The 22,089-nt window shown below is 42.2% G+C and overlaps 1 protein-coding gene across 8 annotated transcripts in view; it reads left to right on the top strand.

The window, feature by feature from the left end:
- The window catches only part of CREB5 (cAMP responsive element binding protein 5), a 404,519-nt gene that overhangs the window by 153,047 nt on the left and 229,383 nt on the right, over positions 1-22,089 (top strand). For all 8 annotated transcript variants that reach the window (XM_059933702.1, XM_059933698.1, XM_059933699.1 and 5 more), the window contains one exon: positions 4,485-4,657. In XM_059933702.1, the coding sequence (XP_059789685.1) occupies positions 4,485-4,657 (173 nt within the window). The remainder of the gene's footprint in view (positions 1-4,484; positions 4,658-22,089) is intronic.

Below are 22,089 nucleotides of genomic sequence, written 5' to 3'. Positions count from 1 at the left end.
TGGTATTAGTGATGGTGTAGAGTTTTACTCTTTTTATCTTAAAATAAGGATAATAATGCCTATCTTGTAGGGTCAGTGTGAGGATCAGAGGTGCAGTTTATAAAGCATCTGCCATAATAGCTGCTTCAATAGGTACTCAAATTTTAGTTATTGTTGGCTTTTGTCATCATGATCCCATTTTTTGAAATTATGCCCTCTGGAGCAACGTAGACTATGTCTAATCCCGCAAATATTTGAAGGCAGTTAGCATGACCTCTAAGCCTTCTTTTCTTCAGACTAAATATTCCCTGATTCTTCTACCATTCTTCCTGTGATGCATTTTGGATGCCTCCATTGCTTTCATTCCCTCCTATTTGTCAATTTCCCCCTTAAACTGTGGTGGCCAAATGTGGTCAGTCTGATGTGCTTGACAGTGGAATAATTACATCCCTTGATCTGGACATCGCACTTCTCCTACAGCAACCTAGATTTATGTTAGCATTTTTGGAGACCAGATCACACAGTTGGCTCACGTAAAACCTTGTTCTACTATCCAGAATGTTAGCGACGTCTCCCAACATTGTGTCAACCACAGATTTGACAAGCATGATTTTTACATCTTCATCCAAGTGGTTGATAAAAATGTTGAACAAGAAAAGGCCAAAGGCTGAGCCTCCAGGAACACCTCAGATCCTTCCCTGCATATTGACATCCAACCGCTGGTTGGTGACATTGTTTCACCAGCTCCAAGTCTACTCACCTATGCTAACAAAAATAACTCAGCAAGATATAGTCATTCTTTGTGTTTTTGAAATTGGTTATTTACTTTATTTAAAGATAAAATGCCATTCTTTTATCAAGGAAGACAGGTTTTGAACCCATAATTGGGAAAATGTGAACTCAGAAGTAATTTCATGTTTGAGTTACTATGTAATGCTGAAAGAAAAAAAAAAAAACAAAAAACTTCTCTAAATGTGAAATGATAATGCTCGCTTAAATTTGTTTATTTTTCCAAAATGTTTCGAAATTATTCTCTGGGTCTGGGGGAAGGAGGCTGGAGAATTTGCAGATTTCATGCGTTGGGGAGAAAGGAGATTTTTGAAATATTAGGATATAACTTTCAAGAGCTTTTTCCATCTCTGGTGGAGATCACAGAAACAAAGAGATCTCTTAAAAATGTTGGTGGGGGAGGGTGTGAAGTATATCCTAGATAGTCTTTTTTATTCTTTTTAATGGTTCTCAGAGAAGAGTCTTAACTTTTTGAGGGGAGAGTTATTTCTTTCTCTCATTTAACATGCTTTATGCTGAAGAAATCAAACCAGTGTCTTTGCACCAGGTTTCAAAATTTTTGAACCAAGTTTTTCTTGGTTTCCATGGTGGAGATAAAGAATGGTTATGGACATCCCATTTGAGCCAAAGTGCTCAAAGACTTGAAGCTCGTTTCTTGGTATCTTCCTTGAAGGGCTCGTTTAATGTTTTCTCAAAGGCTTTACTTTCTAATCTACGTTCCACGTTTGGGGTTTTCTTCTTAATTCTGATCCTCTCTATTTCTCTACCCCATAATCAAACAAGTATGTTAACATCTAACATATCTTACATCTTTTATTGTGATCATGCTTTGAGATTTCAAGGTAAATAGACAAAAGAGTTAGCATTCTCAAAAATCGCCCAGGGAATAAAAGATAAGATTTCATTATACTGAATATCCTAGGAATGTCATTTTATAATTTACTCATTCTCTCACTATTTACTGCATGCCTACTGTGCCAGGCAATGATCTGGGCCACGGAGACTCAATGGGGAGTAAAGTCGTACTTAGTCCCTTCTCTCATTGTGCTTATATTCTAGAGGGAGAAACAGATATTGATCAAATAACCGAAGACAATTGTAAACTTGTGAAAAGTGCTATGAAGCAGGGGGAGAGGGTGCCCCTCATTGGAGAGGTCAGGGGAGGCTTTCTCACATGATGCTTAGTTTGTGATTTGAAGGTGGAGTCTGGGGAACAGTACAGGTAGCAGAAAACAGCATATTCAGCTCTGTGCTGAAATGGAGCATCTTCAGTATGAGAGCAGGAAAATTCATGCAGGTGGAGTGAATCGCAGAGAGCCAGAGTGAAGGTGGTGTGAGATGAGCAGGGGAGGTAGGAAGGGTGTCATACAGGCCTTGGAGGTCACACTGAGAGTGCTGTCGGGGTCTTCTGAACCATGAGAAGCCACCTAAGAAGCATGGAGAGGGTGGCCCATGTAGCTGGATTTGTGTGCGATGAGATCAGTTTTGCCTTTTGAAAGGATGACTGTGGCTGTATTATGGGAACGAGGAGGAAGGGAAATCAAGTGAATGACAAGCGACCAGTTAGGAGAGCACTTGTTTAATCCAGGAAAGAAGATGGTGGTTGGGTGGAAGTTGGTGGAAAAAGAGACAGAAAGAGAAGGATGCTTACATTGAATTTATGGTGCTTGGGGACTACATGTGGGGGTGATAGAAAAGAGGTGCCAAAGGAGGGTTCAGACATTTTATATTATTGTTTGTGAACTTAAAGAGAATATTATTTTTAAAATTGTATAGCTCTGTTGATAATTTTCACTAGCACAGCACAACAGGAATAATAAAAAGAGAGTCAGAAGTCCTTCTGTGCCTCAGATCTATTATTGACAAAGTAGGTGACTGTGAACAGGATGAAAAATTTCAAATATCTTTAAGGATCTAAACACTGGAAAAATAATACTTACAATGTTTACGTCATCACAACCTCACTAAGACCTAGAGAAATAAGTTTGTGAAGGTTCACTTTTGAAAGAAATAATGATTATCTTTATTTTCGCTATTACTTTTAGTTTGATTCTCTACGCCCCTAGATCCTATAAAGAGAACTCAAGCGTATCCCTGTGCTGCCACCCCAATACAAATCACCATTTCCTTTCATCTCACTTTAACCAGCCACAATATTTTCCCACGTCAGAAAAACCTTCCAGTATATAAGGGGAGCCTTTGGATCATGTGTGTGTGTCTAAGCCTGTTCATGCCTTTGGGATCTCAAGACAACAGTCGGCTTACAGTCTAAGCCAGGTGCCCAGTTGCCATCTGGGCTCCTGACAAGCTGTGTGGTCAGGGTATAGAAATCAGAAACCTGGGAAAGGTGCAGTGTGATGGGCACAAGCACCCCCAATACCATATATGTTATCACCATCATTTTACCCACAGTGCAGGAAATCCTGTTCTTTACAGAAGAACTTCAAAGAACCACTACTAGTAGTCCTGGGTAACATTTTTTTTTTTTCTTTGCCAAAGCGCAGACAGATAGATATTTTTCCTCTAGTAAATTGCTAGTGACACTCCATTTCTTTCCTGTCATCCTCAACCCATTGTCCAACTGACCTCTCAGATTTCCCTACCCTTCAAGGCTGAAGGGCCATACCTGGCTGTTTCCAGAGGCCCACTGACTTATGTTGCTTTGCCCTGAACTTTCTTTTTCTCTTCTAGGTTCTGAATTTCTCACATTTCAGCCCCACCATGTTGATCAGCCCTCTTCTGCCTCAGTGTGAATCCTCTCTTGTTGTCCCATTGACATTCTTTTCTAGGAAGAGCTGTCTTTTAAGCCAGCTTTATCATGCATGTTTTACCTTATTTTTGAATTTTAAACAAAGAAACTTTCATTCAAGTCATCAGAAATAAATACATGATATTAGGTCTCTCAAGTGACTCAGTTGTGTCATTATTTTCTTCACTACTTTCATGCAGTGTTTGTTTACTAACTGCCTACTGTGCTCTAAGCACCATGGATAGAATAATGAACACAAACATTCTATATTCTTGAGGAAAAGACAATGAACAAGTAAACAGACGAGAAATCATTGTCAGTATTCCATTATTCCACCAAATTGTTAGAAATTGATTTTATGGAAATACAGCAGAGTTGTAACTCTCACTCTTGTCATTGGATCCCAGACACCCTGTTGTCTTTTCCAGTCGTTCATCCTCAGTCCCCAGGTTGTTGAGCTTGGGTCATGAGTACCCAGATTATGATTTGGAAAAGTAGTTTCCTGGAAAAAAAAAGAGGTGGTTAGTCTTATAGGACTGAAAAAGAAAAAATAACTAGTGTGCTTGTCATTCAAAGCAGGGTGCTGAATGGCTCTTCGTTAAATCATAGTATTATGCACTTACCACAGAAATCATTTTCAAATGCTATATATATCACACCAAGTCAGAGCAGATATGCACTAAACATCCCTGATGTAAACCTCCCATTGGGATGGCGGCGGGGTGATTAGCGAACTTCCAGGTATTTTCTTATGTGCTTTCCTCTTAAGGTGAATAGTTATTTTTCATCTCATCGTAGCTGTAATTTGTAACAAAGATAAATGGACCCATGGCTTGCCAGAAGCCATAACTCTGTATTTAGTTGGCATGACCAGATTCCCCATTTTGGCCTTTGAGAGCTTGAGAGTAGACTGAAGCATTCACCTCTTCTGACCCTTTTCCCTCTGTCTTCTGTCTTCTCTGGGCAGAATATCTCGATGCATAACACCGTTGGTGGGGCCATGGTGGGGCCTGGAGCTCACCAGCTTGGCAGCACCCGGATGCCCAACCATGACACCAGCGTTGTGATTCAGCAAGCCATGCCGTCACCCCAGTCCAGCTCTGTCATCACACAGGCACCTTCCACCAACCGCCAGATCGGGTAAGGAGACCTCGTCGGCTGTCTCTGGGTCCTGGCTGGAGCTCAGGAAATGTTCTAGACTTTCTCCTAGTTTCTAGTCCTCAGGTTGGATAAGACAGAAGTTGGTTTTCCTGGCTGGTGTGATATTGCCTAGAGCTCAGAGTGATGTTTTTGATGGGAGAAGGGAAGAGGGATTCTCTGTTTGGTGGAAGCTCTTTGACCCTGACTTTGGGGAGAAAAGCAAGTCATTCTGTGTCATTGTTTCTTCAAACAAGATTCTTGAACTTCAAGATGACCATGGGGAAACCCCATGGATGTTGAGAGCAGAGCATAGTTCTCAGGGCAAATGCTTGAGGATGACGGAGGGAAGTGTCACCTGCCCAGCCTCCTCCCTAACAGAGTATGTCCCTCCATTCCTAAGATCTAAACCCATCACCTGTGTCTTTGGTGTATTTCCATGGTCCTCCTTCCCTCTGATCATTTCTTCTGTGCTTCTCTTCCTTTTTAATACCTTCTCATTAACTCTCCTCTCTCTGCATTGGTCCATATTCATTCCTGGAGTAGACAAAACAAAGAAAGCAGGCCCTATCCCTCTCATTTATGTAAAAAAAGACAACACTGAGGCATTGAGAAAAATAGGTAGAATGCCCCCAGACACTGTGTATTATGGGATGGAAAGAGAGCTCACTTCTGAGTATCAGGTGATAGCTCTCGGCCCTTGTTACTCAGAGTGTGGTCTGAAGACCGGCAGCGTGGGTATTACCCAGGCATGTCTTAGAAATGCAGAATCTCTAGCCCAGCTTCCTTCTCTCCAGAATGAGGATGGTATCTCTTCTTTCCACCCTCACAAGAGTAAAGTGAAAAGGAAATAAAAGATTTAAGAGTGCTTGGGATCTTAGAAAGAAGAGGTAGTAACTTAAGCCAAAGAGCTATGATAAATTTATGTTGCTGGATGCTGAGAACTGCTTGCTCTCTGTTCCCAGAATTGTCTGTTTAAAATAGGAAAGGGAGCTTGCTGTGTTTGGTATATGCATCAGAATTTAGTTTGAATATTCCATTGAATAATAGATACGGTGATTTTAAGAAAAATATTAGAAGCTGTCCCACTATTTGTCAGTCTGTCTTTTCCCTTCCTTGTTTTAAATGCTTGTAAGAATTCCACACCAACAGGGAGCACTAGGGACAATGGCTTATCCCTCCTTAGAATGCTCTAGAAAGGGTACCTTGTCTCTCACATTTCTCAACTCATCAGGATGGGTTGTGACATGAAGATGAATCTTAACAAATGAAAGTTGTGGGTGATGACTATTCTGTGAGTTTGCCATGGGTACATTTGGTTTCCCATTCAAGACACAGAAAATTAATCTGGCCATTTGAATGCTTGGCTTTGTTGGAAGAAGCCAATGCTAAATTCGCAAGTGTCTCTGTTAAAGATTTCTTTTCTTCTCAAATGACTTTGGGAGCAAATGTTGCACCACCTAAAGCAAGAACCTATAATATACTAAGAGGGTGGGGTCGTTAAAGACAGCATCTCAATCTCAAGGGACTCCTTCACTCCAGGGGCTTGGCTTTGGGCAAACAATTCACAGTTAGGCAAGCTAATTGTAATTATTTTATTTTTCTTTCAAGGGGAGAAAAACGTAAAATGTGCTAGAGTTTACTAGCAGTTTTACAGCATTCCTTCTCCCCTGGAGTTCTGCTTCCTGCCCCACCGACTACCCTCTTGCAGGACCTTAGTATTTGGCCATTGTTAGTACAATGCTGGTTTTTGTGAAACAATCATTTAAGGGTTAGCACTAAATTCTAAGATGGGTATTGACTCTGTCAGTAATGTACCCAGCTGGCCCAGGGCTGTACAGTTGGATGACATTCCTAGCCTGTGTCACTGCCCTGACAGGTGCGGGTGTTTCTCTGTTACATGCGACCTCCCGACCCACTCTGTCTTCTCATTTATTCCCAATCCTGGGGTGTTATGTGTCTCTCCTGGTGTGTTCTAGGAGATAATTGTCACTTTTAGGACTCTATCTTGTTGCCGAGCTTGAAGGAAGCTGTTTCTTTGCTTCACATCCTTCCCTGTTGTGCTTACCATGTTGATTCCAACCCCTACTTCCTATCATTTCCATTTTCTCCACGTGACCCATCTAAAACCTTGCCCGGATGATCATGGGGGCTCAGCAAGTAACAACCCAACCCATCTCACCAGTGGATTCAGAATGAAACTCTAGGTGGTAACATTTGGGGATGGTTGACTCTTTTAGTTCTCTCAGCAAAGAGGAAATGAGTACTTATTTTAAAACATGAGTTCCCTCTGGAGACTGTGTCTTTAAATGAGCATTTGAAATTGCAGATAGTTTTCTTTTTTTTTCTCTGAGGCTGCACAGAACCATATTGTAGTAATATTCTGATTTTTATCACAACCTCAAATATTTAAGTGTCAAAATCTGGCCAAGCCACCTGCAAATGTTTGCCATGGCTACTGGCCAACAAAAACAGCAAACAGCAATGAAAGTCTTCATTCAGGCTCAGCACTTAAGCTGCATCCAGCCAGAGAGGCTGGGACCCACCTGTGCCCACGCACAGGGCTCTTTTGCTGCGGCCAGTGGGTGTGTTCACGACTAGAACTTTGCGGGAGAGGGAGGGGGCTGCCTGTCTCCTATTCCCCCCTTTTCTTCCCTTCGACTAGTGCTCGGCTTCTGTTGCCAATCCCACTTTTGTTCTCCTTTCTGCCACTACCCCGCTTCATGTTGTATTTAAACTTAGCAGTTTGAATGGATTGGGAGTGATATTGACATGAAGGACGGGGAAATGAGAGCAGTGCCTGTTCTCAGGGAAGATTTGGGGGACAAAGTTTATGCATCCTTGTGTGCGCATTTGATTTTCATGCTTTTGGAGCAGGAATTGAGCCAAAGTAGAACAAAATGAGTGTGTGTGCAAAAATCTGAAGAAATAAGGTTATAAAAGTAGGTAGACAAACCACATGGGCAACTTTCAGTGCATCCCATGTCGCCCCCCCCCCACCATGCCGATGCCCAGTTCTGTCCAAGTAGCACTTTTATCCCAATAGAAACTGGAGGTAAGTATAAATATCCCAAATTGCACTCGTGTGGTTAGGCAGCCTAGAAAAACACACAGCGCTAGAGAGTGTAGGAGGCATCCCTAAACTAGTGACTACTTGTGCTTAGTCAAACGGGCAGACGCTCTGTCGGAAAGAGTGTCTTTGGCTGATTGATGGTAGCATTTTAGGAGATAAGTTTTCCAGATGGAAAAAAAAAAAAAAAAGAGTGAGCCATGGGCTGTGGGAGAGACAGAAAACAAGCATGTGTTAAATATAGATGAGATCGATTCAGGCTGGGACCAAATATGTGGCAGATTCCAAACAGTATCTCTACTGCAGTCATTTTTATTAGATATCATGTAACAGGCTCATTAATTCAGGACCAAGTCTGCAAAACCCAGGAAAATGGTGGATGAGCAGGTAACAGTAATGCAAATTCTCTCTGTCTCTGTCTCTTCTTCTGTCTTTTTCTCTCTTTATCTCTGTCTCTCTCCTCATATGAGACATTTTTGTAGGAGTCAGTAATCAGTTGAGTAGGTGGCTATAATCTTAATACATCCCAGCTTTCCTAAAGAAGCCAATTTCTCTTTATGGAGTCAATGTTATTAGATAATTCATGCTCAGTAATTCTTCAGGAGAACTGTGAAGATAATATAGAGTGTGGAGGTCTACAAAAATGGATGTCAGTACAGAGTTCTGACAGGTTATGGGATGCGCTGCCAAAATATTCCACAAAATTTCTTCCTGTTTTCAAAATGTTCCATAGATTTAGTTCTCTGTATGGAATTGGGCAAATACATAAGCTCTTTAGATTACTGGTGAAGATTGACAGTAATTGTTTACAATGGAGGTGTGATACATCTAACATCAGAATATACAAGTGTTCCTACCAAGGCTGATATTTGCACAGAAGGTATCTGGTCCATTGTGGAATATTCTAGTTAAGATATCAGGAAACTAGAAAATATGTTCAACAGCGTGTGTATATGAAACCTCTCCCTGATTATATGCCAGTTTTAGTCCTGGCAGATATATGTTTGTGTGATGTGCAGCTCTATTAGCTGTTTGGTCATAAGCTCTATTTGCATGAAGCTGCACTTAGGCAATGTAGACCTAAAACTTAGCCAGAAATTTGCATAAAATATCGTAGAAGCAAATCTTGTTTTATGTAAAAATAAAAAGGAACTGATACTCATCATAAATTGTATTTCTTACACATTTGATGTGATTCTTTAATAATAATACTAATAAAAAGAAGAGCTTATCACATCTCAGAACTTGTTGGCATAAAAAGCAACACCACCTTGCCTATCGGGGAGAGTCATGTGGCTTTGTTGTGACTGTTGTGTCGTTGCTGCTTGAGGTGTCCATCGAGATGGGAATGTTAATTGATTCAAAGGTTTTTGTGTTATTGTTGCTCTGAAAAAAAAAAAAAAAAAGGAGAGTGGTCAGTAAATGATGCCATCACAGAAAGGCACCAATGAAAGAAGCCTTAGGTAACAAAGCAGGTTACAGTTTAAGAATGTGCTTGCTCTGTAAGTGCATAGGTGTATAAATCCATTATTAAGAGTTTTCTTAAACTCCACGGAGCATGATTAAGACTGTCACTGCCTACAACCGGGCAGTGCTAGCGGCGTCCAGGCCAGCCTCTTCTTGCTAGAGGCAGCAGCCGGCAGGCCCCGGCTTATCACTGCCCGCCCCTGCCCCCTACCCTTCTCCAGGACAGCCTGAAGCCTCCTTTGAGTAATTCAGAACAGAAGCCATTATTTCCTGCTTTGTGTTTTGCTGAATATCACGGCTATGAACATTGCTTTATTGTTAGAAAGTTGCTGGATCTTTCACAGCACCGAGAACATTTACGAGGGCCCTTCAGGGGGATGCTTTCTGGGAGGGTTGACAGACTTAACCATATGGCTCCCGTTAAATCCCATACAGAGCCTTGAGAAATTACCTCTGACAAGGGGGCCAGCAGCCTTCCACTCACAGAGTTTTATGTGTGGAATGAAACATTAAGTACTGATACTTGAGGAAATATAAGGTTTCTTAACATTCAAAAGTTGTAATACCACATGGTATTGTGGCCAGATGAAGGGGGCAGAGCCAGAACACCAGAGCACTTGGCTGCATATTCCAAGAAGCAGAAAAACACCCCTGCTCTCCTCTCCGAATCTGGTTCTTGCCTGTGATCCCTCAGGCCAGTCTTGTATGTCTTGGTGTCTCAGCTTCTCACCCAGAACACAGCAAGTCTGGTATCTTAGCTCGGACTGCTATAGACAAATACCATAGACCCGGTGGCTTAAACAATAGGCATTTATTTCTTACAGTTCTAGAGGCTGGAAAGTTCAAGGTCAAGGTGCTGGCAGATTTGGTTCTTGGTGAGGGCTCTCTTCCTGCCTCGCAGATGGCCGTCATCTCACTGTGTGCTCACCTGACCTCTTCTTTGTGCATGCAGAGAGAGAGAGACAGGCAGATTGACAGAGAGACAGAGAGAGAGGAGAAAGAGACAGAGAGATGGTGTCTCTTCCTCTTCTTAGGACACTAATCCCATTATGGGGGCTCATGACCCATTTAAACCTAATTACCCGCAAAGGCCCCACCTCCTACTACCATCACATGGGGGTTAAGTCTTCAACGTATGAATTTGGAGGAAGACACATTCAGTCCATAACGGCTAGTCTTCTTGGGAAAGAAAATTGAAAGTCACTCTTCAATGGCTTAAGCTATTTGTTAGAAAAGCCCGGGATTAGCAGGCTGATACTAAAGAGAAGAAAGGAAGCTAACGTTTATCAAACATCTTCTATGTGCCAGGCACTGATCTAGCTTTGCATGTTGTTTTCTATCACTTTCCAAGAGCCCAGAGGGGTAGACATTAGTTGCTCTGGGTTTTTTGTTTTTTTGTTTTTTTGCTCTAGGAAGAGAAGTAACTTGTCCAAAGTCATTCAGCCAGTGAGATGAGCAGATTTTTGAACGTGGCTCTATTGGACTTCGAAGCACATGTTTTCCCTGTGCTCCTGCCCATAGCAATCCCAGTGCTGTGGAAGAGACATGAGCATGTCTGATGATTTGGGAGAGTCATCTACCCACAAGAGTTGGCTAATGCTTAGTCTCTGGTTACAGTGTAAAGAGCTTCTGTGCTTTCACACACCTGCAGGGTGGTCAAGGGCAGAGGTGGACACACTGAGTTGCCAGCAGCTGCTTCAGTCCTTCAGGAGAAATATACAGGAGTTCCCTGGCCCTCAAGGCAGGGGGATTGGGGGCTGTTTGAGCACATGGATACAGAGAGGGCCTGTACCCGGGAGATCTGGCCAAATCCCCTCATTTGTAAGAAAACCAAAGTCAGCACTAACAGTGCTGCCCTTTCTCCAGCCATTTGGTTGCTGTACAGTTGGCTTTGTGGTTTGCAGGAAGACGCTATCCCCCGCCCAGATGAAGTGCGACTTCCAGCCTATTCTGATTCCTGTGTGGATAGGTGACTTTGCCTGTGACATCCTCTTGGGGAGGATTTCATTTCTGAATCTTACAAACAGAAGCCCTGTTCACAAAGTTCCAGAACCTTCCATATAAGTGTCTCTGTGTGTTTTGACCTTCTCTTTCCCCCCACCCACCATTTCTAGACTAGATAGGCACAGGTTAGTGTCTGCTTCTAGAGCAAATACCCTAGGATCATTCAGTCTGTGACTGTTGTAAATTTGGACACTTGTTCTTTTGTGCAGCGTGTTGAAAAGATATGCCTGGAAAAGACGAGCTTGCTCAGAGCCAAACCATGTCAGGTCAGAGGGGAGTCTTGGAAAAGCATTGGCCTTGGGTTCAGAGGTCATGGGTTTAGGCTCTGCCACTCAAAAAGGTTTATAACCTTGGCCAAGTGCACAACAGCCCTCGGCCTCAGTTCCTTCATCTATACATGAAAAGTTTAACCAGCTGATTACAAGTCACTCTCAGCAACACAATCCTCATTCAGTGCTTCTTTTCTGTCTCAAATTTATTTTCTCTTTCGGTTTGTTTTCCTCCAGGAGCTGAGTTTGGTAGGGGCTCTAGATTATCTGAGTTCCAGGATGAGTTCATGTGCCCACATGGGTAAGAACAGGATAGGACTTGAGAATGCTTGGGAAGAGGAGACCAGTACAGTCAAGAGAAGGGTCCTAACATATGAAGCCAGAGAGACCTGACTTCCAGGCTCAAATCCTAGGTGAATCACAACAAATTTATAATTCTGTCACATGGGAATGAACACACCCATTTTACAGCTGAGTAAAGTGAGGTTCAGAGATTACATGACTTGCCCCAGGTCATACTGATGATGGCAAGAGGCAGAACTGAAAGCCAGGCCACCTACACCTCACTGTCCCAAGGGTCCAGATGAACTTGACTTCTCCAAGTTTTGGCTTCCTAACATGTAAAATGAGGAAGCATCACTAGAAAATTCTCAGAGTCTCATCCAACACTAAAAAGCTGATGATTTTCATAGCGAATTTAATTTTGAAAACTACTTGGAAGGTTAGTTGTCTGGGGGCTCAGTGTTATACGCAAGACTATGTAGTTTCCTCCCTTGCACTAATCTTATCAACAAACTGTTCTTTTATTCTCATTTTGCTAAAAGTGGCTTATTGCTGAAGATCTGACTAGAAAAACACCTAAACAACAGAACAGTCTTTTAGTGAAAGACATAAAACAAGTGTAATGCAAGAAATTGGGACAATTATCTTGCCAGACACAGCTCTATGGGAAAATGCAGTCCACTGTCTTCTTTTTTGGACTTAACTGTTTTTGGGGTTACTTTATAGATGGCCTGAAACATAAGGCTTTAGCTTATATCAATATTTAGTGTTTTCCTAGGGGTAAGCCTTGGATAAGATGCCAAATAACTAAACACTGGGAATTGAGGATATATATTTCCCATAATATAAAATGCAATGATTAACTGCACCTTTCTGTACTTGTCATAGTTCCTACATGGGGATTGGCTCAGTATTTTCTGTTTTCAGGTCCAGAAGCACGAAAGCCTAGCTGGCTCACCACTGTAGGTTTACGTGAGACCCAGTGTTGTGTTTAGAAAGAGTCCCAGAGCTAAGTGTAATTATTCCTTGAAGAACACCAAAAGGTTTAGTAACATGGGAAAATGACTGGTGTGTGCAACGCTCTCCAAGGTGAGCATGTTAGGAGAAATGAACCTGATAAAGCAGAGCTGGTCCTTTGCAACTGGGAGTACACTTTGCTTTTTTGAAGACAGCATGTGCTTGTAACATGGCAGTGTCCCAGGGAGCATTTCTGATTATTTGTAACTTTCATATTCTTACAGACTATATGTCTCATAAAGTATAAATAACTCTTGTCTGAACTGATTGACAAGTAGTTTCTGAGTTAAAAGAGAAGAACTGCAGATAACCTGTGGTGCCCATTGCAATACTAGGTATTCACATAATTGGACATTTAGGATTTAAAAGATAAAGGATTCAATAGGTTCTCTCATATGTATTTTTCAGTAATATTAGTCCAAATGGATTTTCTTTACCATTATTTTTTATATCCTTTCTATGGAGGATTTAGTTAAAGATGATGCAAACTCTGTGGACCTTTTACCTTTGGTTGGGTGAGAATATCAAATAAATATCCAATCTGGTTTTGGATTTTGAATATAAAGGGAATCCTTATGTTAAGTTTCAGTTACATACAAATGGAATCCTATTTCAGTGAGGCAGTGCAATGCCATTGCTAGAGACTGAGAGCCTGGCTGGTGGTTCTGACTCCACCACTCACAAGTTCTGGGACTTTGAACAGACTCCTTGACCTCTCTGGGCCCTACTTTTCCATCTTACAAAATGAAAGAATGAAACTAGATTGTCTAACAAGTGCCCTTTTCTAGCTCTTAGGAACATGTTTGTTTCCTTATCATGACTAACACTCTACCACAGCACTGTTTGGCTGGTAGGGATTATGGAAGAAAAAATTTCATAAAACAGATGCGCCACATTTAGCAGAAAATCTAGTAATCTATTTACTGAATATGTTGTGCTTTTGGTAAATATCAACTGTAAAATTTCTATAGAGTAATAAACATTCTTAATGGTACCAGACACATTTAAAAGAACTTGGAGTTTTATAGTTTCCCCTGCTTTGGTAAAGTGCATTTTGGCTGGTGAATAGACCGGTAAAGTCTGTAAAATGATAGGACCCTGGTGAGTGTGGGGTACAGACATGCTGGAATGTGCTTGGGTTGCTTTTTACAGAGTTGCAGGTCTTTGCAGAGAACAGATGGCCCCAGACATCTTTGAAATGCTAGAAATGACTTCCTGAGTATACTCGTCATATATTGGTTCCGATATGGTAATTCATAAGCCAAATACACAGCACTTTACAGCTGACCTCCGATCTATTATTTTCAGTCCATAAAACCAATAAACATTTCTACACAAACAATCATAATGACGACTGCCACAACAAACACCCATCCCCAAGTCACCAAGCCACTGAACACTTGTCAAATGCACAATGGCATTCTCAGCATCTGTAGGGGCTGGAGGCCAAGCGTTTGGCAGATTCTTAGGGATCACTGCTTAGTGTGACATTTCTTCTCACTTTTCCCAGAGTTTTGCTCAAATTGAATACTTGAAGAGATAAGCAGTAAAGTGCTAGATTGAAGAGAACTGGAGGCTGCTTCCACTTCAGTATTATTTGGGTAGTATGAGTGACGCCATTTGATCAGTGAAACCAAAGTCTACCCCTGAAGCTTTCTATAACCCTATATTGAGTCAGGGTGTATTTTTAATGACAAAATTAGACAAAAATGCAACTTTATAGTTACATATTTCAAATCACAGCCTCTCTAAAACATAGAAAGAATGAATTTAAAAATAATCTGAACTAAATTGTATATTATTAAAGGAGACTGGGGAATTTTAATGTCCAGTTGCATCTAAATGAAAACTGTGTGTGTGTGCCTGGTGTGTATGTGTACACACATTTCATAATATTTTTCTTTACTGGAACATCATTTAGGCCATTTGACATGTATATAACCTTATTCAAAACTCTTGAAGAAATTTTCCGGGGGTATTGCACAAAGCATGGTTTTTCATAATGCCCTGAATGTCCTTTATAACCCCCCTCTTACATGACAATAAACTACGCCAGCACCTTGGAGCCACTTTTAAAGAATAGTCACAGAGACTAACAAGCATAATAAGATTAAAAAAGAAAAAAACTCATGTAGATTCGCGTTAGGCCCTTAACCTAGTTTTCAGAAAACTGAAACAATTCCTCATTATCTAGAAAATGACCATTTGGTTGATGAATTATGTTTTCAGGAGTAGCCACTTTTTATTTCTCTGACACCTTGACATCACTGGCGTGTGGGGTGAGATACTTAAGTGCTAATGCGGAGGTCCCTGGAGGGTGGTGACAGCCAGATCCTAGAGTCGGGGAGAGAGAACGCCACCTCAGGGGTCCCTCCCTGTGAGGAACAGGGTGAATATCTCATAGAAATCTGGCTGTGGCACTAACCATGGGCTTGGGGCTTCACCAAAGAAGGATTTGATCTACTGGGAGATTCTGATTCATAACTGAAGTGAAATGGGGGTGGCAGGGCACTCATCTAGAGCCCTGACTTTCTCTTCTTCCTCTCTCCCTCTTTCCTCCCTCTTTTCTTCCCATCTCCCCTAGAAAGAAAGGAGGAATACCTCAAATTATTCATGTCTGCCATTTGGCCATGGCTCTGGCTAAAAGTCTGGAATTGGAGAAAGCCTAAAACTTTTAACTAAAAGGAAAATAAGAGATTGTGTGTGTGTGTGTGTGTATGTGGTGTCAATTACTCGAAATGTCCCAATCCCCCCTCATTGTGTGGATAGCTGCTATTTATTTAATTTAGCTCTGTAGTCAAGCACTTAGCAGGAAACCAGAGGAGTGACTTTGTCCAGATCTCTTTTGGCAAATGCGTATGTGTGTGTGTGTGTGTGTGTGTGAGAGAGAGAGAGAGAGAGAGAGAGAGAAGGGGAGAGAGGTTGATTTTTATAAAAAGAGTGTGTGAAACTTTGGCTGCCCCACCGAAGCCACAGGCAGCCAACCTTATATTGGGTCCACTGCGTTCCATAATTATTATTGCCATTAGGAATAATTATCATTTGCCTCATTGAGTTGGCAATTTGGAGCCTGCCTGAGACTGAGGGCTTCTCACAGGAGCCGAAGCACACAAAGGCTGAGTATTCATCCACAAGTGCTTCAACATGTTTGGACGACATCCTTTGCTTGGTTCACTTCATTGTATTTCAGACACATCGAGCTTCAAATTGAATGAAAAGTTTATCAGATACAAAACCAGCGTGAATGAGCGCCTGCACTCAGACAGCTTTTTTGATTGGATGCCAGAATTCTTGGCTTTTCGCAAGTCTGGAGATGAGCATTCTTTTCATGCCACTCTCTTCCTTTAATTAAAAATAGAAAAATAAGTAATAAGATGGATCTTCAGTTAGAGGCTGGGCTTGAAATGGTACAAGAGGGAAAAGCAGAAGAACGGCAGGAACACCCAATGGCAAGGCAGCAAGCTCATTTAGGAGGCAGAATAGTTACAACCTTAACTTGATTTTTTCCTGATTTGTTTTGCCTCCTTGCCCACGGACTCTCCAGATTCCAGATTCTATACTGTTTCCTCGTCCTTTTGCCTTATCGTTTTGAAATAGCTGTACCACAGGTATCCCCTCTGCCCTCCTTAGGGACCTCAGATAGAACGTGATCAGGTATTTTGAACTGTGGAACACTCACAACAGAAGCTGTGCTCGGTGGAAAGTTTCACTGAGTCATTAAAGAAAAAAGAGCATGACAAGATGTTCTTCCAGACGTTGCTTTTCCTATAAGACTTTGTGGGTTTCTTGCCAAAGTCTATACCAGTCACAGGCCGGCGAGCACTTAAAGCGAAGAGCCCACACCCTCCCGCGTGGGGGTCTGTCCCCTCCCCTTAACCTATTCCTTCCAGAGTGGAAGTTTGTAGCAATAGCTGCTGAATCAGACCCCTCAAGAGCCTCCTCAAAACTGCTGAATCAGAAGAAGGAAAAAAACCCAACAGCTTCCATTCGATGTGTCAGACCCAACACAATTGAGTGAATGTTGACTTTGTCTCCAGACACCCAAATGGTCTGTCCTCCATCCCAAAACCAACTACGATTCCTAGACAGGGTCAGGGAAGACCAGGGCAGCTTTGCTGGGCACTAGACCAGGCACCATGTCTTCAAAATAAATATTCCTCAATCGGTCGGGAATGGAGGCAACTGGGTACCCGCCTTCTCCCAGATGTGGTGCCTGTATGGGGTGAGTGACGAGAACCTCTCCCCTGTCCTAGGCATTGAAAAGAGATTTCTTTTGTTATTACACTGCATTAAATGGGTTCCTTGGGTGAATACCTCTGTACAAATGAGAAACAAGTGAAAGTTTCACTGTAGTGATTTCCAGGGATTTGTGGTCCTGGATAATATATGTATGAAAACTGTTTAGCGGGGAAAATATTACAAAGGAGCATTCCTGTCTGAGTTTTCATAAAAGATGGCAAAATCGTGCTGTAGAGAAAAAGAAATCCAGCACTTTCTCAGTAGTAGTAAAGCTTGTCTTCAGGTAAGATTTCCTGTGAGTGTAGAATTGCCGCTTTTTCATTTGTTCTAGGAATTTAGGGGTAGAGAAAGGCCAGGGAAATTGGCCTCCACCTGCATGGAGTGGAATAAAGATGGAACCTTAACTTGTTCATTTTCAATGGTAACCTTCACAAGGAACCATTTTTTTACAAAGCCCTGTGGAGTATATTATTTATATCAGTCCTTAATACACCTCATTGTTACTTTTTTATTCAAAGATCCTGTTGTACCAAGTCCCTTTTAGTCTTACGATAGAAAGTGCTTGTTTTCAGGGTATTTCTTTCTATAGAAAGCATTTGATCCTTCATGTTTTCATAATGAATTTCTCTGGAGTTTTACAAAATCTAAGTGTTGTTACATTGGTTTCTATACTGATGGGTCTGATGTTTCTTCTGTTAAATGTTGTCTCTCCGTTAATTGACTTAATTTTGAGTCCTTTTCTACAGTCAAGCAATGAAAAGAGCTTGCAGATTTTGTTAATTGTTCCTAATGAGGTGTGGTGAGTTTTGGGGAACTTCCGAACAGAACTGTGTACTGTCAGAGACAAAAGTCACATTAGATGGCAGACCCCAAGGGAGAAGAGGTGACATCACAGTCTGCCATATGACAACACCAGGGAAATAGTTGTTTTCTCAGCTGCGCAGAGATTTCTTCCTTTTTTTTTTTTTTTTTTAAATGACTGCCTGGTATAAAAGATGAGCAGGTAGATCCCAGCACATTATCATGTGATGTCTATGTGCCATGTTATAAAGATGAATTATTAGAATACTAGAATCCACTCAACCATTCAGGGGCTGCCAAAGGTGAGGGTTGTGGCGATTGGCCAGGTGGGCAGGGCACCCCATCTCCCAGGTACCCCCTCACCCTGAGCAGTTCCACATTTATTCATTTAGTTGAGTTTCTACATAAACATTTCTCTTGATAAAGAGTTCTATAGCAAGAAAACAGTTTGAAAACTACAGGCTTAGGAGATTCTTTTCTGTATATGTACTAGGAGAGAAAAAGTGAATTCTTGGATGTGCTGATGCAGGCACCATCTTGACGACCACTTCCCCAGAGAGGTAGTGATACCTTCGCCATTGTGGAGGTAAACGAGATTGGAGAAACAAGCTGTGGTTTCTGAAGTGAGGGGGTGGTGAGGGGAATAAGCCATGAAAGAACTTTTAGCAACTGGATGGGAGGGAAGAAAATTGTCAAAAGGAAAACATAAAGACTTCATGGAAAACTATCCATTTGAATCTCTCAGCAAAAGGTAGAACGACCACAGAGGAAATTGTACTGTTTCAGTTCACTCTTTTAGGCAGATGCAGTAACACTTGGGATCACAAGGTCTGAGGCGCTGAGACCCAGGAGGGCCAGAGAGGCAGCACCAATGGACCGAGGACCTCAGACTCCCTTGCGTCACCCGTCCACCTTCAGTCTGCAGATCTCCTCTCTTTGCCTAATTCAGTTTAGCTCTCTAGGACTTTACTAGTATTTTTTCTCTCTTCACAATTTCACCCCTCCCACAGTCCAGCCTGAACTCTGCCCCTCAGCATACCTAGAGGAGTATAAAGGCAACTTCCTTGGAAGCCTCCACCCCAGTGCTCAGCCCCTAGGATAATCCCTTACTTCTTCCTCCTTCGCAGGCCCAGCATGGCCTGTCTCATAGGCAAGCCTCAGTTATTTCCTCCTTTAACTATGGTACATGTGTTGTTGTGAGTCGAATTGCATCCCCCCAAAAGATCTGTTGAAGTCCTAACCCCGGCTACATCAGAATGTGACCTTATTTGCAAATAGGATCTTTGCAGATGTAATCAAGTTAAGATGAGGTCATACTGGCTTCTGGGGGGCCGTAAACCTGATGATTGGTGTTCTTATGAGAAGGCCACGTGGAGACACCAGGAGGATGCCATGGGATGGCACAGTCAGGGAGACTGCAGTGATGCAGCCGCAAGCCAAGGGAAGATAAGATTTGTCAGCAACTGCAGCAGCCGGGAGAGAGGCGGGGAACAGATCCTCCCTCAGAGCCTCCAGAAGGAACAAACCCTGTGACACCTTGACTTCCGACGTCTAACCTCCAGAACTGTGAGAGAATCAATTTCTGTTGTTTTTAAGCCACCCAGTCTGTGGTAATTTGTTATGACAGCCCTAGGAAACTAATACATGTGTCTTCGTGTAATTATGGACCTGTTTGTTTTGCCAACAGAACTGTGGTAAAAAAAAAAAAAAAAATTTCTTACTCCATTCTCCTTTTATTCAACTGTAACAGATGTACGGATAAAAACATTAAGAGAAAAAAGCTAACTAGGAATAAAAATAAAACTACTCTCTGGAGTAGTGGTATCTTGGAGTCGGGACCTGTTTGGTGGGAGACCCCCAAATCTCCATTTATACAGAAAGGGAATGAAGAGGCCTGCTCTCCATCAAACAGATCCCCTGTTAATATATTCTAATGAAAGATACTATTAGAATAGATATTATTATAGAAAGATATTATTAGATATGCATTTTACCTGGGCTTCAAACCTGCACTGCCATAAAATCCACTTTGAGGGGAACAGGGGAGAGTTTTCTTTAGCCGTGCATTCTCTGCTCAGTGGTGTATCTGCCGGATTCTGAAGTATACACTTTTTGTTGATTAAGCTGTCTACTCTAACGGAGGGAAGATCAACAATGCACGTAGCTATAGGGGCTTTTACACTCAGCGTTCCAGAAGTTTTTAGCAGCTAATGACATTCCCTGAACATTGAAGGCAAGGTCACCCATGACTGGTCTGAGGAAGGACAGTCCAGGGTGATGGGTTTTTTGGTTTTGTTTTCCTGTGTGTAGTGTGTGTGTGTGTGTGTGTGTGTGTGTGTGTGTGTGTGTGTGTTTCTTTAGACAGTGAGCTTAATCACCAAGAGATTTCTTTTAGGTGGTACCTAATTCCTTTCAGCCCTTCAGCCCGCGGGCTGGTGCTCATTTTCATGACTGATCAGGGTTTTAGCTGCTGTTCTCCTGATACATGTTCTTGAAAAAAGAAGTAGCTTATGTGGCAGCACTGTTCTTTTGATCTGTTAACTTTTCTTAATTCTTTTTGAAGCATCCTTCTGCCTCCATCTCTGGCTCTGAGTGATTTAAAGGAAAAACCCTGGAGTTTATATGCTCCAAGAAACCTAATGCTCTGAGAAATCCAATAAAGCCCACCGCCAGAATTGTGTCGGGGGGCGAGGGGGTATGAGATGACCACCCAGAGCGAGAGCCCGGATGGGAGGGCGTTGAAACCAAGAAGACAGATATCTGTGTGAGTCCACCACTGAGCAGGGCTTGCCAGCTATAGATCCCTGTGAAGGTGGGACTAGACTGACACTGACTCAGCATTAGCAAATTTCTTATTTGCAATCGGGGAAGTTTATTCACTCCTCAGTATAAAGAAGGGCTCTTCTTGCCCTTTGCATCCCCCCCAACCCCCCTCCCACCCTTACTTAGCAGCTTTGTTTGAATTTGCACACCTTAGGAACTTTGCGTTTTTTAAGATCTAGAGTGATTCTGGGTTTTCTTTCTCTTAATGGGCTCATCAAATCACTATGTCACCTCAATTCCTTAATATTTTTAATAAACCTGAAAACTGAAGCAATTCCCCTGGCCAAACCACTGAGGTGATGTGTTGTGACACCTCCTCTAGCTCGTGCTCTTTGCGATCTTCATCCTTATTGGTCAGAACTCTGGTTGGGTGCTTTCCAAACGTGGGTTCCTCTCCGGGTCCTGATGAAAGCCCCATAGATGAGCGTGGTGGCCGTTATGGCAGGAGGAGAGGGGAGGAAGCAGAGAGTTCCCCGGAGCTGCTCAGAACTCTGGGAGGGATCCAAGATGTTCTGATAATTTTCGTCAAATAATAACTGTGAAGAAACTTCCCGCAGTTCAGACCAGTAAAAGCAATGGGATAATTGTTCCTGTCAGCCCTCTGACAACTCCTGCCTCTCCCCAGCTGAGACATAACAATGGAACTCTTCGCGTGGCTTATTCTATCCTTTTGTGCTTTATAACTTCCATCAGAAGTAGAGAATGATTAGGGTGAAGAACAGGGTCAGGATAATTTGATCACTTGCACCAGCAAGCATTTTTCTCTGGCATGATAAAGAGAAGCAGGAAGGCCTCATGAATCTCAGACTTTGAAATGATTAAAAAAGTCCAACCTAAATACAAAATAAGTTTTCATTTACTAAGTCTTCTAAAAAGTGATTTGTAAGCAAACCAGTAATAATCACATTCTGGCTGGTGGCAACAAGTGGGAAAGAATGGGACAGCCCAGCATGGCCTCAGGGCATGTTTTGTCCATCCCACAAAACTACCTTCTGGTCTGGCATCACTTTTCTCACCTGGCAACTGCCTGGCTCGGAAGGGCTGCAGTCTGGAGTGTCCTGGCAGCACCCCACAGGGCATTTCTGATGGCAGAAAACCAGACCCAAAGTGGAGAGAGTGGTCCAGCCCTGGCTTCTGGCAGTGAGCCTCTTGCTATGTGACCAATCATACATAAGATCAGCTCAAATGTTATTGTAAAAGGTGGATTATTAAATCCATAGGATTCTAAATAGTTCAGTTATTTATCTACACTTGACTTTATTCCAAAAAAGGACTTACGGAGACTTACAGAAAGCACAGTACAACAGTATTAAAAACAAACAAACACAGAATCTGTGGAAGAAAGGAAAGCAGTGTGAGAAAATTCTAGATGAGATGGAAAGACACTGAAATAGTTTGCTGCTAATGACTCTTGTCATGATTGCTGTCATCTTTTAAGCAGAGTCAGTGTCTGAGTCTGCCAG

Source organism: Balaenoptera ricei, chromosome 9 (assembly GCF_028023285.1).
Source record: "Balaenoptera ricei isolate mBalRic1 chromosome 9, mBalRic1.hap2, whole genome shotgun sequence".
In the NCBI taxonomy this organism is placed as follows: Eukaryota; Metazoa; Chordata; class Mammalia; order Artiodactyla; family Balaenopteridae; genus Balaenoptera; species Balaenoptera ricei.
Note: the sequence above shows the minus strand (reverse complement) of the source record. Positions and strands in the feature narration are given on the sequence as shown.